The 18,500-nt window shown below is 37.1% G+C and overlaps 2 protein-coding genes across 8 annotated transcripts in view; both read right to left on the bottom strand.

Annotated features, from left to right (window-relative positions):
• The window catches only part of LOC117986686 (solute carrier family 22 member 2-like), a 19,877-nt gene extending 1,377 nt beyond the window's left edge, over positions 1-18,500 (bottom strand). The window contains exons 1-10 of one of the 7 annotated variants that reach the window (XM_069501835.1): positions 18,463-18,500; positions 17,815-17,979; positions 17,449-17,737; positions 14,326-14,429; positions 9,793-9,921; positions 4,311-4,336; positions 3,814-3,982; positions 2,389-2,524; positions 1,307-1,618; positions 435-748 (exon numbers count right to left, since the gene is read on the bottom strand). In XM_069501835.1, the coding sequence (XP_069357936.1) occupies positions 435-748; positions 1,307-1,618; positions 2,389-2,524; positions 3,814-3,982; positions 4,311-4,336; positions 9,793-9,921; positions 14,326-14,429; positions 17,449-17,737; positions 17,815-17,822 (1,487 nt within the window). In that variant the 5' untranslated portion in view covers positions 17,823-17,979; positions 18,463-18,500. Of the gene's footprint in view, positions 1-430; positions 749-1,306; positions 1,619-2,388; positions 2,525-3,813; positions 3,995-4,310; positions 4,337-9,778; positions 9,922-14,325; positions 14,430-17,448; positions 17,738-17,814; positions 18,106-18,462 lie in introns of those variants that run through there. The other 6 variants (XM_069501834.1, XM_069501837.1, XM_069501836.1 and 3 more) reach the window with 6 other exon arrangements.
• Positions 10,153-12,070, bottom strand: LOC138402977 (uncharacterized). The gene has a single exon (XM_069501702.1). It carries the CDS (start codon positions 11,779-11,781, stop codon positions 10,237-10,239), a length of 1,545 nt encoding a protein of 514 aa, XP_069357803.1. The 5' UTR covers positions 11,782-12,070; the 3' UTR covers positions 10,153-10,236.

The raw sequence follows: 18,500 nt of genomic DNA, 5'->3' as shown, positions 1-18,500 counted from the left end.
CTGGAGTGATTTAAGTACAGTAATATAAGCGGTTTATAGCTGAAGATGCAGGTTCGAATCCTGCCGGTTACGCAATTTTTGATATGTATTTTTATCTAGTAATTTCCTTGAAGTGTAGGTAAAAACACTATATAAAAATTATAAAAATAAGTTTGATGACGTCCCTGACGCATTGGTGAGCGCTGCGGTCTTGAGGGAGGTCCCAGATTCGTAAAACTGCCATAGCCTGGAAGGGGTAGCTCGCTTCCATCTTAGACTGCATCATATTTATCAGTTGTTGCCATGTATGTATCTACCATAGATTTATAATCGTGCTAGGTACCTACTTACTGGCAATACATTATAATAGGGGGGTAGGTACATATTATACCTATCTATGGTATTCATGTATCAATTAGACACATGATACTACTATTCGATGATAAACAACATACTCTGAAAAATAATCCATGTCTTCCATAACGTCAGGCAGTTCTCTTCCGTCTACATCGGGTAACACACAACACAAAACAATTAGAAGCACTGCCAGTCCAGCCTCAACTATCACCAATATAACTTTATCCACTGTACGAAATATTACGATTAGGTAGCATATCATACTACCAAGGTGCCCGCAAGAGTAGCAGCATCCAAACAACGTGGCTCTGATATTAATTGCGAACAATCGTGGCGTTATGTTTAGGATTAATGCGTGTACAATGATGCTAGCTGCTAAGGCAAAAGGTGAAATGATATTAGTAACTGGAATCTGCAAAAAGTAAGAAATAGCTGATATGGAGTACGAAATATAAAGATCGATCCACACCTGCGCACGCGCACGAACTTTGCACTCGAAGCGAATCATAAACAATGTGGACGTGTTCACAAGTGGCTTACGAGCAGTTCGTGTACATGGTATACAAATCACAGCGTGCACAATGCACTATGTTCGTGAGTTATGCGGATTGAGTACAAACAGACATAATATACGCGTTCATAACATGCATATTGTGTGCAAAGAGACAGTGACGTGTTCGAAGAGCATTGTAAGCACGGTTTGTGCGCGTGCACATGTATGGATTTACCTTTGGTAAGGCAAAAATTATTTACTTTAAAGCAAGCCTGAATCAAAAAAAAATAGCAATTGTGAATGAATAGGTAAATAAAGATTGCTAAATGCTAACTATTTTGTAACTACAATTTTGGTACATGAAAAATAAAAATATATTTTTACGAAAACAAATCTTTAGGGAGGTCCTATTTCATAGCATATAGCACATATTTTAATTAGCATAAAGTCAGTTTAAATTATTCATACCATACTTACATTAAATTTTAACAAGTTAATAAATACGAGTGCAGTACTAGCAGCGCCAATGACGGCTAAGTTCATTGTAAGTAACATTTTAATTTTTAAGTTCTTTGATAAGGACCAATTTATAAATCCCAGGATAACCATAAAGCAAAAAGTTTTTAATAGACCGTAGTATTGCTGCTCATTATGTACTCTTATGTATAAAGAACTCCATAAAAAGAAGTAAAATATCCAGAATACTAAAACAGTTAACGTCAAAATTCTAACGTTATGCGTGGTTAGTATACTGACACAAGACCAATTTTCATCCAAGCATTGGTAGGCCTGGAATTATAAAAGTAGCTGATTGCACAACAAGGGCATAAAATATGTTTTATGGCCGAGTTATACACTCTGCTTTCAGCTTTTCACTTCGATTGCGAGGGAATGAAACAATAATATTGGGGCCGATTCTCTTGTACACAATCTCTAAACTATACTAAATTAACAGGTCTAAATCGAGTGCTATCCTTTTCCGCAAGCAACATTATGAAAGGGATAGCAATAGATTTAGACGTGCCATTTTAGTTTAGTTTAGAGATTGTGTATCAGAGAATCGGCCCCATTGTGATAATATTATTGTTTCATTCCCTATTTTTTAATTCTATAAAGTATTTTCAATTTTCGAAGTAAGATAACTATATCAATTATCATGCAAAATGTCGATAAAATACGATTGTAATACGGAACCCTCAGTGCGCGAGTCTGACTCGCACTTGGCTGGTTTTTTTTAAATGATTTCGTCGTGGAATCTTTTACGATAGGTAAAGATGCATATCTATTTAATTTATAAAAAGAACGCGAGTGCAAGTGGGACAATAATTTTATGAATTCAATAGGCAAATTAAACAAAGGAGTAGTACCTACAGTGACATATTATGGTAGGTATCAGTTAAAAATACCTACCTATCTACCCAGGCTACTTGCGGCTACTTGGTTGCTACGACAGAAGAGAGTACTAAAGGTTAGGAACCGTATTACAATTACTTATCTTTTGTTCTACCTATTTATAGACACAATACAGTTACAAAGACTGTATTGTGACTAATACGTACTCTGTGATTAACAGGTCGTATTTTAAAATCGCTGCAAAGCTCTATACCATTTATTTTAGCTGCTCTCAATATAGTTTTTTCAGCTTTGGGAATTCCTCGATTATAAAGAAGCCATTGTGGTGATTCAGGAGTCCATCTGTTAAAAATAAAAGTTTATTTACCTCAATATGACATATGACAATATACTAGAACTACCTGCATATTAAGTACCTACTTAACTATACCTACTGAATACCGAGTTAGTAAGCTGCCTGGCGTTAGTGCAAAGGTTGATTGGTGTTTGTGGAGTTGGGTGGCGTTGGTGACAAAGGTTAAAGAAGTTTGTGGAGTTGGGTGGCGTTGGTGACAAAGGTTAAAGAAGTTTGTGGAGTTGGGTGGCGTTGGTGACAAAGGTTAAAGAAGTTTGTGGAGTTGGGTGGCGTTGGTGACAAAGGTTAAAGAAGTTTGTGGAGTTGGGTGGCGTTGGTGACAAAGGTTAAAGAAGTTTGTGGAGTTGGGTGGCGTTGGTGACAAAGGTTAAAGAAGTTTGTGGATTTGGGACAGCGTATTTGCTAGCAGTAGCTTAGAGCAAGCTTTTTTGTATTCTATTACAAAAAAACCTAGCTTATAATATGTAAGAATCATCATCATCAACCCTTCGTCGGCTCATTACTAAGCAGTGAGCGCGGATCTTTCTTCTGAATGAAAAGGTTTTGGTTATAGGTAGTCCACCACTGCGCCATGGTGCGGGCCAACTGCGGATTGGCAGACTTCATACACCTTTGGAAACATTATGGACAACTTTCTGTCACGATGCTTTTCTTCACCGTTAAATCAAGTACTAATATTTAATTGGTTAAGACGCACATAGCACCAAAAAGTTAGAGAGTGTGCTCGGAATCGAACCCCGGACCACCCGAGTCCGACGTCTTTACCACTACGCTGCCTATAGGTAGGAATACGACGCTCGAAATACGGTACCTACTACGGCCATCACTTTAGAATAGAATAGAATAGAATGTTTTTTTATTCATGTAAACTTTTTAAAAGTGCTTATGAATAGTCAGGTAGTTTTAATTTACCACTGGTTCGGAATGCCGTTCCTACCGAGAAGAACCAGCAAGAAACTCGGCGGTTAGCTAGTAGCTACCTACCTTTATAATCACTACCCATGTAATTAAAATGGGAATGTGTGTTTGTTTGTAGGTTTATTGCTTGTTTATTGATTTGTTGGTTTGTCCTTCAATCACGTTACAACACAGCAACGAATTGACTTGATTTTTTGAGACCTAGAGATTGACATAGGTTACTTTTATCCCGGAAAATCAAAGCAGTTCCCACGTGATTTTTAAAAACCTAAATCCAAGCGAACGAAGTCGCAGGCATCAGCTATTAGACCTATAAATCCTACGGCAAATTCTCTAAGATTATGACAGTTCTTCGTACCTGAGAAGTATTAGCAAAGAGGCACTAAATATGCAGGCTATAAAATTGAAAGTCTCAGAATTAGGTGCGACGTTTGCTAAAGGAACGAGGCACACGGCTGACAGCATTCGTGGAATGGATACGACTGCATTTAGTAGAGTTCGCCAAGAACTACTTGCGATTTCACATGCTGCAAAAAATTCTTAATATAGGTAGGTATAACATTATTTATTTATGGAAATTTTTACTATAAAACTTAAAGCTAGCCTTATCTAATAACCACTGTACAAATCATGCCCGCTCAGAATGGTGCCAAGAATACTGGCTGCATTTGGACAGCCAGGCTGATCCTTTACGATAGCGGTAGATAACAAGTTTGCGTAACTGTAATAGCTTTCAACTTTACAGTTTTTTTTAATTAATGGATATTAGCTATGAGACACGAACAACAGAACGGACTTGACGAAAAGGAAAAGTTAGTAGGTACCTGCCTAACTTAAAGCTAATGAATTACTCACTTAGTATGATTCCCATGTAAATATTTTTTTTTTTTTTTTTTTTTTTTTTTTTTTAATTCTCTTTTAAAGAGCTGAGTCACTAATGTGACTATGTGGCTCTCGTAAGTTTACAAAAAAATCAGACACTTAAATCTAGATCTAAATACTACTTATTTACTAATTATTTCTACGACTTATGTTATTACGGACCATCTTATACATACTTTTTGCAGCTTCGGACGTCGGGTTTGCCAAAATAATATTTACATTTCCCAGCGTCCTGTCCAGCACATCACTCCGGACACATTCCGTCAATATATGATACACGTCTTCCCTTGCGCCTGGACAGTCTGGACAAATAGGTGAAAGTACTTTTTTAATTAGAAATGCAAATTTGTTCAACGGAATGTGTCCGGAGCGAAGTCTGTACGCAGTAGTTAGGTCCTGTCGACACAATTTATTACTATTATCTATCCAAGATATGTCACAGGGCTGGGGTTGGATCGTCTTGTACCAAATCCCTTTTTGTTTGGACCTTAGATCAAAGTATTCATGCCAAATCTGTTTGCATCGTTTTTTAATCAAGTATAGGCATTCTGTATAATACGGCGCAATGCTCATTTCTACTCCTTCACTACAGGCCTGTTTTGCATAGGCGTCTACCCGTTCATTGCCAGAAATACCAATATGTGACGGAATCCACTGTAATATTATATTTTGGTTTGGTTGTAAATTTTGTAGGAGATTTAATATAGTATAGGCTATCGGTGTTCCTCGTATAGACGAGGTACACCGAGCCAAATGTTGTAGTGCACTTTTCGCATCCGAGAGTATCACAAACTTATCATAATTTACGGTTTGCATGTAAGCCATAGCTTCGGCTATACCAATTAGCTCCGCGTGCATAATAGATATTCTCGAACTTATCCTTAATTTAATATTGGTCTCTGTTTGTGGGTCGTAAAAGGCAATGCCAATACTATGATTATCAATTGATGCATCAGTAAATATTTTATAAAAATTATGGTATTTAGAATTAAGGTACTTAACACACTTCAACCTAAGATCCACAGGGTTATATAAATGTTTAGCTTTATAAATTTCTGGTATTTGTGAGATTATACTTTGTGAAGCATTAACTCGAGACATCCATGTATTTAGTGAAAACATTTCCAACTGTGTACTGGTATGTATAAGAATATCTTTATATTCTAAGTGTATTAAAACTAATAGGGGTTTTTTCCTTCTACTCCAATAGGCAGCTTCATAATCAGTTGCATATTTGTTAAGTAAGTAAATCACTTTATTTTCTTTAAAAGATTTTGCTTTCAACCAAAATTTTCCACCTAAATATTGTCTACGTACAGTCAAGGGAGGTAAACATAATTCACTTTCCATCACGTGAATGGGGGTGGTTCTCACAAACCCTCCAATAACTCGCATAGCTTGGTTTTGAATTACATCTAATTTAGCCAAATGTGATCGTGCGCTGTTATCAAATAAAAAGCTAGCATAGTCAAGTCTGCTCCTTATAAGAGAAATATATAGTTTTCTCAGCCATTTAGGATGAATACCCCAACCGGGCCCTACCAACACTTTAAATATATTTATAAATTTTAAAACTTTTTGTTTCACTTCGTTGATGTTTTTACTCCATTTTAGTTTTCGATCCAACCACAGCCCTAGATATTTGACATTCTCAACGACTTCCATAGGATGATTTCTAATTGTGAGATTGATCGATTTTCCAATATGACTTCTGTTAAAAATGCATATCTTACTCTTATGAGGCGAAACGTCCAGACCCAAATTTTGAAGTAACGTCCCAAACGAATCTAATGCGACTTGTAATTTATTTCCCACCATAGCCAAATTTTTATTCGCCGCGTACAAAACAAAATCATCAGCATATTGGGAAATCGATACATCATTAATTTTTTTTACAAATATGTGCTGTCACTACATTAAACAATAAGGGAGATAGTGGGTCTCCTTGAGCTAAACCACGACTACAATGTCTACTTACATTTATCTGGTCCACGCCTATTATATTCATAGTTCTATAATTCAAATAGTTCCATAGATATCTACATAGTTTTGATCCAATACCATAACCATCCAGTGAGCGCATAAGGCTGTCAACATCAACGTTATTGTATGCATTCACTATGTCTATAAAGCAACAAACCGTAGGGATCCCTCGGCCTAAATTAGTTTCAATGTCTATAACTAGCTGACTTAAGTTATCCAGACACGATCGCGCTTTTCTGAAACCACTCGTGTATGCAGAAAGTACGTTAGATTTTTCAAAATACCATTCAAGTCTTGTGTTCAAAATCGAATGATATACTTTGCATATGCAAGATATTAAAGAAATAGGCCGTAGGGTTCCTTGTGGTTGTTGATTTTGACCGGGTTTGGGAATTGGCTGGACACTAATTTGTTGCCATTGTTGGGGAACAGATCCGGATTCTAGACACATATTATATAGCCGTAGCAACCACTCTTTGCCGCATTCTGGCAAGTTTTTGATCATCGAATATGAAATCATATCTGACCCCGGGGCAGTATCTTTAGGTTTTATGGCTGCCTCCAACTCCTGCCTAGCAATTGGACTTTCTAAATGTAAATTGTTAGAGTAAAACGTTGGACGCTCATTTACAACAAAGTCAGGTGTAAGACTTTGCAGAAGATTATTGGCCCTGTCTCGATCAATAAATGTTTTTTTTGAGTATCGTCCTTTTAGCCATTTCATACGGAGCCACATTTCATTTATTGAGGACACTTCACTAATAGAACTACAAAAATTTTGCCATGATTTTGATTTAGAATTGCGTAATATTTTTTGGGCTGTTGAAATTTTATTTCGTAGTGCATCTAAATTATTTGGCGTGGGGTTTGCTCTAAATTTTACAAGTGCCAATCTACGTTCTGCAATAGATTTTGAGACAATCATGTTCCAGTATGGCTTAGGCGCAAAATTATTATTTGGATTCAAATTAATTTTAATATATGGGATGTGCTTATCTGCTGCCTTATTTAGGCAGTCCAAAAATAGGTTATAAGCACATTGTAATTCTGATGGCATGACTAAGTCACCTAATAAAGATTCTAGCTCTGAGCTATACGATTTCCAATTCGCATTTTTAAAGTTCCTTTTTTTAACAAAATTACTAACCGGTAAACAATACTCAAATGATAACTTAATAGCTACATGGTCACTTCCCAGTGATTCGTTCGTGGTTTGCCACTCAAAATTTAAAGCAATATCTGATGACAGCAAGGATAGATCAGGGGACGATTGTTGTAGGTTCCCATTTACTAAAGTTATTCTAGTTGGCTTACTGCTATTATTAAGTGTTATAAAGCTACTTTCGATAAGAGATTCAAAAATTTGAGCTCCTCTACTATCTATCTTGTTTGACCAGTTCGAATGGTGTCCGTTGAGGTCACCCAGTATTAAAGTTTTATGACTATTTAATGAGAATAGTTCATCCCAATCCGTTTGCGATGTTCTTGTTGATGGGGCGCAATATACGGCACAAATATTTTCAACACTTTCACAATTATGGATTTTAACATGGAGAAATTCAATTTCTGTATTATTTAAGCTAGTCTGGCATACCTGTGAGCTAATAGATTTATGTGTGAGTATCGCAACTCCTCCAAAACCATCACCCCTATCTTTTCGATAAATGTTGTAGCCTGCCATCCTGATGTCAATATTTGATGATAGCCATGTTTCGCTGAGCACGGCAATGTGTATTTTTTCTTGCAATAACAGTTGTTCAAATTCAATCAGTTTGGGTTTCAAGCTTCTACAATTCCACTGTATAATGTTAAGTCTTAATCTATCCATAACCGAAGAAGTTTTTAAGTATTGGTATTTCTAAAATTTTGTCTTTGAGCCATGTAACCATCCATTCCCATGTTACTTCACAAGCCTGCATAATTTTGTCATTCAGTGTCACATCGCGCATAAATATGATATCTCTCAATTTTTCTAATAGTATCTTAAATGACCGCGACGGGTCGTTCCCTTTGTTATTGGACCGGCTATCTCCTCGTGGAGTATTTGCTGAGTTGGGCATCTCTTGAGTATTTATCTCTGAATCTGAAGACATATCCCAATCCATGGTGTTACGCGGCTGAGATCTTTTCTTTTGTCGCGATTCGGTGTTTGGTTTGGTTTTATCTTTTTTATACGTATTGGGTTTTGAGGATCTATTAGGTTCTGAAGAGGGTTTCGTAGCTTCTGCATATGTTTTAGAGTTCTGCTTTGATTGGTTTGTCTCATGATGCTTGGTTGGGTCCTCTTGAGTAGTAAACGCAGGAAAATTATCTTCATTTATAGATACTTTGGATGGCGCTGGAGAAGGAGGTACATAAGTAGTAGCTGCTCGTTTATAAGTGCAGTTGAACTCGGCCATTAACTCTCTGATACGTCTTTCTTTACAATATACAGGGCACGTGCGTAAAAATGCTGTATGCCGCCCCGAGCAGTTCACACATTTAAAGTGGGTTGTCTCACAGTTATCATGATTACCGGCACATTTGGGACAGACTATTTTTTTTGACGGGCAGAATTTTTTTGTGTGTCCATATCTCCAACACTTACTACACTGCGTGACGTGAAATATGTAGCGTTCGACCTTCACTTTCATGCCATATATATAGATATATGGTGGTAAGGAAGAACCTTTAAATCCAAGACGTATAGTTTCGCTCTCAGTCCAATCAGATTCTTCAGATTCTCTTCGGAACAATCGTTTAATTGAGACAACTTCTATGTCAGACGTAATACTATTTTGAATATCTTTTATATCAACATCCAATTCGATGTCTCTTATGGTGCCGTATGACACAGATACCTCTTGCGATTTATAGCATTTCCAGCCCTTCTCTTGAAATACTTTAGATGTGATTAATTTTTCAGCACTGATTTCATCATCAAATAATATGAAAATTTTGTAAGGAGAAACATATTTCACTTTATATATATTGACAATATTTTCTTCTTTAAGACATCTCGCTAATTCAATTTTTTTAGGGATTTTGTCTTTACAAGTTATACACACTTCAATTTTATCTTGCTCATCTTCTTGGTTATTCGACACTCGTCTGCGATTTTGCCTTTTATGCCTTGAATACACCGTCCACGAGTCTTCTTCATCCACCTCCCGTTGTCTCTTTCTACGTGCGTTGTTTTGCTCATGATTTCTGTAGTCATCCCAATCGTCCGTCTCAGGTAGGTCTTCATTAAAACGTTCCGACCCTTCGTTCATCTCATTTTCGGCTCCCGAATGCACTTCTGCGCTAGCCATTTTCAATATAACGCATATTGCATTCACTCAGTACGGCTGCTAGAACGCCCGCTCGTGCACAGAGCACGCTGCACCTAGCCGCCAAACCGGTTTCGATTATCGCGGTGAGGTAACTCACTCAATGCAACTAAACGCGACCGTATCGCACGGTCTACACCTCAATACTGATGTAAATATTTGCGCTTGCAAATAGTGACCTTAAGAAAATTAATAAAAGAAACCAGCTCTCTGAATCACAGAATGTTAATATTAGGCGAAATCCAAGTTCTGCTACGACATCTATCGAGATTGCTAGTTTTCTTCCAAAACTGAAACAGTACAAATCATATGCTTTTCAGATTTCAAAAACAGGTGAAATCGGCCTATATACCTACCTCCTATCTTTTGATGTCAAGTAAAAACGACTTATAGGTATCGGTAGGCAAAGATAACTTTCAGTCCAGCTGTTATCTTTCCATCTAGATTCTACATCAAAGTGATATGGTTCCTCTATAAAATAAGTAGGGTAGATACCTATTTAGATTCTAATGCTTCTTCTTCTTCTTCTTCTTCGCTCTGGGCTGGTTTCCGCACTTAAACGTTTCCGTCTGTTGTGCGTGCATTGCCCCTCCCCGCTGAAGTCTTCACTCCAGCCATCCAAGCTCACTCCAGAAGCCGAGTAGACCGCCCAGGTTGCCGAGGGCTTCATGGAATGAGGTCGGGGAACCCAAATGGCGTTCGCGTTGTTCTGCTACGCCCGTGCACTCTAGGACCACGTGCGTCGGTGTTTCGTCGACCTCCATGCAAGCCCTGCACAAAGGACTGTCGGTGACACCTATAACGAAAAGGTGTTTGTTTAGTGGGCTATGCCCTGTTATGAGTCCCACCACCTTCCTAAGTTTACCTCTGTCCAGGCGGAGTAGTTTGTTAGTTTGCCGTTTGTCTATGTTGGGGAAAGCCTCTTTGGCTTGCCTGCAGTCTGTTGTGTTCGCCCATAGTTGGGAATGCTCTTTTTGTGTTAGTTCATGCAACCAGGTTTTATACTCACTGAAGGGTATGGGAACAATAGGTTCTGGCCCGATCACCTTCAATGTCGTAGCCTTTCGTGCTAGTGCGTCGGCCGCCTCGTTTCCCTGGTCTCCATCATGTCCTTTGACCCACCTTAGGGTGATGTCGTTTGACATGGCGAGTGTTTCCAGAGTCTTGTGGCAGTCTTGTATGAGTTGTGAGGTCGTCGAGAATCTAGCCAAGGCTTTAAGAGCAGCTTGGCTATCAGAGTTAATGTTAATTTTAAAGTTTGTTACCTGTCGATTGGCCACGGCTATAGCCGCGGTCATAATGCCCACACACTCTGCTTGGAAGACAGAGTTGTCCTTACCGAGTGCGTGACTTATTCTCATGTTTAGTTCTTGGCAGTAGGCTCCAGCTCCTGTGCCCGTTTTCGTTTTGGATCCGTCGGTGTACACTTCTATTGTGTCTTGTGCTGGCTTCGGATCTAAGTTCTTCTCTGAGTTTATCTTGTAGTTTTTGTCTAGTATGTGTTGTTTTTCGGTTCTGTCGCATTTCCACTGCAAACGTGGTTCTTTGTTTATGCTTTGCCCTAGAATTTTAGTGTGCATTGTGTTTTGTTCTTTCCAATGCCCTGAGGTTTTCAGTCTCAGGGCTGCGAGTGTTGCTTCTTCTTTGATGTGTATGTGTAGGGGCGGAATGCCCAATATGACTTCTAACGCTGCTGTTGGTGTGGTGCTCATGCAGCCGGTAATGGCGAGGCATGCTTGTCGTTGAAATTTCTGTAGTTCTTGCTGGGCGGTAGTAAGGAGAGTTCTTGGCCACCATACAAGTGCAGCATATGTTAGTGAACATCTTACTACCGATAGGTATAACCATTTCATTATCTTTGGTTTTAGCCCCCATTTTTTCCCTAGCATGCGTTTGCATTGGTTTAGTATTGCTAGTGATTTTTTGGTTTTATCTTCTGTATGCCTTTTCCAGCTGAGTTTGCTGTCCAGTGTCACACCGAGATATTTTACCTCTGCGGACAGTTCAAGGCTTGTGTTAAACAAAGTTGGTGGTTTGGTTAGTTCAATTTTCCTTTTGTTGGTAAACAGTATCATCTCTGTTTTCTTCGGATTTACTGTAAGTTCGTTTTCATTGCACCATCTTTCTATTAAGCGCAAAGCTCGTTGCATGACTTCGTATAATGTGTTTTCTAGCTTACCACTGATTAGGATGGTGAGATCATCTGCATAACCAATGGTATAGAACCCACTTTTATTTAGTTTGGTTATCAGGTCGTCAACTACAAGGTTCCATAGTATTGGTGACAGGACACCTCCTTGAGGACAGCCTCTCGCCACTATGCCTTTTGTGACTCCGTTGATGTCTAGTTGTATGATTCTCTGTTCTAGTAAAGCTCTTATCCAGCTGCGTATGGTTTTTGACGCCTTGTATCTTCCCAAGGCTTTGTCTATGCTATCGAAAGTTGTTTTATCAAAGGCTCCTTCAATGTCTATGAATTCTAATGCTTATTAAGATAAGTAAATATGTAAGTAGGTAAGTATATCTACACACATGTAGAGAACTAACATAATATATCTACCCAATCTTCTATATCTTATGATCGATGCTTATACCTAGGTACCACATTTTATGGGAAGCTGCAACAACATTTGAAAAACTCTTTGATGAAGATATTGTTGATATTATAATCTGATAGTATACTTTATTCAAATCAATAGGTACATTAGACATGATTTCCAACTAGATTCCTCTGATTTGAATAAGTTTTTGGGAGTCTCGATATGTCGATACCACAAGCTGCCTCGAGGATCAATGTATTGGAGTTAAGACAAAGATGTTCGTGTAGAACTGATCGCTCAAGCCATGCTATTGAGACATAGGTTTCGAGAAACCTTCATCTTGTCGAAATCGCGCCAGTCTGCATCAGTGGTTCCAGGACTATCTCAAGATGGAATTGGAAACCATCTCACCAAAATTGAAAAACCAATGTCCTTTGTCATTCAACAGTGCGCTGGCAATGTAAGAAATGCCTAAAAACACTATGTGTCGATATGTTTCAAACATGCCTTTTGGGTATGACATTTTCACACCCATAAGTCATTGTATCCATCTGAGTAGACCCCTGTAATTTGCTGAAAATTATGTTTTTATAATTTTTTGTTTGATTTTATGTTCCTTTGTTCTAATTTTAATACAGAAATAAAGATGGTTCCACAAAAATATCCGTACCTACTTTTCATTTGACCTCTAATGGGTCCAAAATGGTTACGTGTGCTTCGAAAAGGAACAGACATCACACCAGAAGAACACAGCCTTTTCTACTAGCCCAATTTAAAGGTATAGGTGAAGGAGTTCCACTTTAGGTAAGTATAAGTTACTAGGCGATTATATCGATTACGCAATTTAATGAGACCTTTGATATTCCCTGTTTCTTGGAGATCATGTTAAAACGTAGGATCCGGTGGTTATCAGTTATCACTAACAACTATAATGATAGTTCACTTAAGCTATTGTGCATAATCGATTGAGCGGCTACAAGTCTATCTTTGTACAGTGTACCGAGTTCCTAGTGGAAAGGTGCTAGGAAGCCCATGCAAACATGTCGAATTTTGAAGTAAGTAGGTACCTTTAATCCTTAATCCTATATTATAGTTAATGTTACCGATGTTTACACGACTGCCTAAAAAAAGGAGTGTTCCTAATGTTTTCAGGGTTCATGTAGTGTAAGTGAATTACTTTATCCCACCATAACTTCTAAATGCTCTGAACGGATTTGGACGTATAGGGTATCGTTAGAATACCTGCTTACATCATCTCGAGGCTATGCATTTTTTGAAAAAAAAAATTCATTATGGTGGCTAGGTATAATATAGCGCCATTTTCAAATGTAATTTTTTTACTTTTTAGTTAGTATTTTGATCGTGTTTTTAATTTTTAGGGTTCCGTACCTCCAAAGGAAAAAGGAACCATTATAGGATCACTTTGTTATCAGTCTGTGTCTGTCCGTCTAGATCGTGTCTGTCAAGAAAACCTATAGAGTACCTACTTCCCGTTGCTCTAGAACTTTAAAATTAGCAGGTAGGTAGGTCTCATAGCACAAGTAAGGGAAAAATCCTAAAACCGTGAATTTATGTTACATCACAAAAAAAATTAAAATGTGATCAAGACAAATAATTATTATTTTCAACTTTCAAAGTAATATAACAATACCAAGTGGGGTATATGAAAGGGCTTTACCTGTACATCCTAAATCCGATTTTTATTTATTTTCATGCATAATAGTTTTTGATTTATCATGCAAAATGTCGAAAAAAATACCCAAGTACGGAACCCTCGGTGCGCGAGTCTGAGTCGCACTTGGCCGGTTTTTTTAAATAAGATACGACTTGTTTTAATCAGAGTATTGGTACCTAGGTATACCCTGATATACCTACTTATTATTACATGGTATCTCTATGGTTATAGGCAGGAATGGGCACAGAGCGAGTTGATATGCGTAAGATAGATAGATAATACGAACTTGGTAGGTAGGTACCTACTTAATAAATAACTTTAATGAGTTAAAAAGTTGTTAGTTTCAAGATCATATTTTTAATGATAAATATACGTGAGTAATATAGGTACCTACCTTTAAAAAAATGCTAGTTATAAGAACTTAGGTCACAATATTAAGTGCTAATAACTTTTTTTTGTAGATTATAAATAAGACCTACCTGTCTGCAATTAGACCGAAAATGATACAACCAAATACTAGACCCAATCTGCAAATGATTGTCGTTGATAATAATTTTATCTTGTGATCGCAAAATATCAGCCACTGAAAAAATAATAAGTACTTACTTTAGTTGAGTAGATTTCATAATTTATGTTTTACTAGCTGATGCCTGCGACTTAATCCGCGTTGATTTACGTTTTTCAAAATCCCACGGGAACTGTTTGATTTTACGGGATAAAAAGTAGCCTATGTGTTAATTCAGGGTATAATCTATCTCCATTCCGAATTTCAGCCAAATCCGTCCAGCCGTTTTTGCGTGATTGAATAACAAACATCCAAACATCCACACTTTCACAATAGGCTACTTGACTCATATCTAATTTCGTCCAATAAATGATTATTTATTATAGTATTTTGCTTAAGACAACGAAATATATCAATAAAAATTATTAAAAACGCAGGATGGATATATAAATCCAATTTAAAAAAATACAATTTTTATTTTTATTTGAAACGCAGAAAACGCTGTCAGCCATGATGTGACAAAGTGTAAATATGTAAACAAAGAATTGTCATCCCTATGTCACGCGGGGTATAACGTAGTATCCATATATATAAAATTTAGAGTCCTGACTAACTTATATATCAACGCACAGCCTAAACATCTAAACAGCTGGTCCTAGATACATGAAATTTGGTGGGTGTGTTCTTTGTAGGTAAAGAGAAGGTATCCACTAGGAAAGGATTTTTTGCAATTCCACCCCTGAGTGGGTTAAATGGAGGTTTGAAATTTATGAAGTCCACGCGGGCGAAGTCACGAGCATAAGCTAGTTTTTATATATTTCTAAAAACTCATAGTAAACGTAAAAAAATATCGTTTTCTCGTTATAAATTGAATAAGTTATTAAGTAAGACTTACAACAAAGTGATCTTTGCAAAAATAAATTTGGGTTGAAGTCGTTAGTCATAATTATAGGATCCCTTTAAGCAAGTCTTTGCGTGTTACGTATATTTATTTCACTGGGCACTCTAATTCACAACTTTCCTGTGGTCTTTATCGATGCGTTTTTTACATTCTTGGATGATACAATAACGATAATTACTATATTTTTCATGTAAACTAGTATAGAAGTCATGTTTATTAAACTTTGGGAGGTTATGCTGTTGTTTACAAATGCATGACGTCAGAGCACAGATAATCTATCGGCCAAACATGGCCGACAGTGTTTTTACCTGTCTAAGAAAAATTTTTTTTTAAATTAAAGTTTTACGGTTTTTAGGGCGCAAAAAAAATATAGTGTTAATTTTTTTGATATAATAGGACAAATATTAACCATTTAAGACCAACTTAAAAAAAGTGTCAAGTAGCCTATTCACATTTATAATCAATACTTATAATATATTATTATATTATGTTTTAGGTTTAGGATATTATAATTCTTGACACCTTTTCATTCGGGCAGGACTTGTGTGCATCCAATGTAGGTACCTAAACGATAATAATATTCATGAAAAAAAAATTAAATCGCTACGAACTATTAAAAATGTCATCAACTCATCATCAACATGATCAACCCATCGCCAGCTCAATACTGAGCACGGGTCTCCTCTCAGAATAAGAAGGACCGTATGACCATAGTCTACCACGCTGGCCACGTGCGTATTGGCAGACATCAACAATGTGGGGTTGTGTGGGATTTATAACTTTACAGGAGTGCAGTTTTAAAAAGTAGGTAAGTACCTACCATAAAAATATTTTACTTTTAAACCTAGGATTAGTGTAGCTTAATAAATTCTAATTTCAAATTGAAAAAACCGATCAAGTGCGAGTCGGACTCGCACACGAAGGGTTCCGTACAATCGTATAAAAAATAACACTTTTTAATTATTTTTTGTGATGTAACTACAAATTCACGGCTTTCGGATTTTTCTCTTTTAAATACTTATTTGTGCTAATGCTCACCTGCCTTTCATGATTCTAGGTCAACGGGACGGGAAGTGAACTAACTACCTACTCTATAAATTTTGATTCCCTTCACGGGTCAAGACAGACAGACACCTCACACCAGTCTGTGTGTGTTGCTAGACCAGAAACAGCCAGAAAACGAAGGGATTCTATAAGGGTTCCTTTTTTTCGCTGGAGATACGGAACTCATATCTTTTCTTGCTTTCACCACGTGAGTAGTGCTTTCCCCGCGCTCCTCGAAATAAGTAGGTCAGTAAATTACCTTTAAAGTAAAATCTTCTTTGATCAGGAAAGTAAATTGAGGTAAATTATCAAGTTAGTAAAAGTTTTATGTTAATGGAGTCGTGAACATTTGCTCAGGTACTTATTTTTATTTATATGCTTAATACATAAAACGTGATAATAAAATTATAGGTAATGAAATCTTAGTAGGTAATCCATATATAATGGTTTTGTGGTTACGATGCACGATGTTGGTAATCTAAATCTAAATATATAAAAGGATAAGGCGACTGACTGACTGACTGACTGACAGAACTATCAACGCACAGCTCAAACTACTAGACGGATCGGGCTAAAATTTAACATGCAGTTAGCTATTATTACGTAGGCATCCGCTAAGAAAGGATTTTGAAAATTCAACTCCTAAGGGGGTAAAATAGGAGTCTGAAAGTGAATAGGTAGGTACTTAGCCTTAGTAGGTACAAAGATTCTAAAAGAATTTACTTACTGCAGGTACTTGTCTTGGTGCAATACTTAGCTGGTGCAGCGAGTAATGTGGGTAGTTTTTCTCACAACTGGATTCTTTCTTTAACTAAATAGTTGATATCTACCTAATCGTTGCAGCTATTGAGGACAAACCTCTGTGGTTTTTTCGGTGTTTTTAGACTAAGCTTTTTGAATTGTATTTTGATTTGATAATAAATAAATAAAATAAAAAAGTTAGACCGAGGCAAAGCTCGCGGTTGACAGGAACGCATGAGGAAGACGTTACCAACGCGATGCATTCATGGTCGTTGTCTTTTATTGCAGTATGGTGGAGGTAGTTGCCGTTCACAGAAAAAATATCTTTGGCAATTTTTATAAGTTGGTATCGTCTTAAATCTAAAATAGATGTCAAGATCTTAATAATGATGAAAATGTAAAATTACTTACCGATTTTTTAAACCAAATCATCCATAAAAACTTAACATGCCATGTGGTGCATTTGTACACTTTGGTGCCATTCAGAACAGAGTAAGTGCACAAGCTCGTATTAAACACCGATGAGGAGGCGGAGACATCGCATTCAATTTCCCGTGGCGGCTCTAGCAGAAACATGTCTTCATATTGATTCAACATCGAAGGCACCATCAGAGTTGCAGAAATAAATGTCACCAACCATTGCCAAGAGCCGATATGGCCCAAAACATCCGTCGTAACATCTTCATATATCGTTCCAATACTAAAAAGTAAGGTATATTTTCTACATTTCGTCCTTGAAGTGAAATTTCCCTTTTCATTCCATAGTTATTTACTTACATTGACATTCCTAGAATTGAGGCCGTAATGCACGATTTACAATCATGTCACTCTCCAAGCCTACTAGTTTTGCCTTAACATTTTGTTCTAGGTATCAGGAAAATATTGGCTGGTAATCGAAAATTCCTTAAATTAGAACTTAGAGGATTATAATTACTTTATCTGCTAAAACATAAAAGATAAGGATAAATATCGAAAATATTGAAATAATTTAATGTTAGTGCAGTAAAATGCAAAGGTTATTCCCCTTATTCTAATTTTGTTCTTCTTCAAAGATCACGATTCCTTTAATAATGCAGGTAAGCGATTGTCAGTTGACTTGTATAAGCTGGTATGATAGAGCTAATAATTTTAATGTTTATTTATACTTCAGTAATACTTAGTTATTTTTTTTTTACTGAGATAATATGTTGTCTGTTATTTTCGTTATTTTAGAGGAAACAAGTTTTAGCACCCCATACTGGCTTTACAAAAAAAAAGTGAAATAAACCGAGTGCAATATCCTGGCAGGGTTTTGAAATTTTATAATTTCTAAATTTCTGGTCTGGTCTGGTGGGAGGCTTCGGTCGTGGCGCCAAGCGATTTAGCGTTCCAGTACGATGCCGTGTAGAAACCAAAGGGACGGGCATGTAATAAAAACTGACATACCCATTCCAGGTTAGCCCTCTTCCATCTTAGACGGCATC

This window comes from Maniola hyperantus, chromosome 11 (assembly GCF_902806685.2).
Source record: "Maniola hyperantus chromosome 11, iAphHyp1.2, whole genome shotgun sequence".
In the NCBI taxonomy this organism is placed as follows: domain Eukaryota; kingdom Metazoa; phylum Arthropoda; class Insecta; order Lepidoptera; family Nymphalidae; genus Maniola; species Maniola hyperantus.
This window is presented reverse-complemented; position numbering and strand designations above follow the sequence as displayed.

Bases quoted from the DNA above. Each gene is read 5' to 3' on its own strand.
- LOC138402977 (XM_069501702.1), bottom strand. From the start codon at position 11,781: ATGCAACGAGCTTTGCGCTTAATAGAAAGATGGTGCAATGAAAACGAA.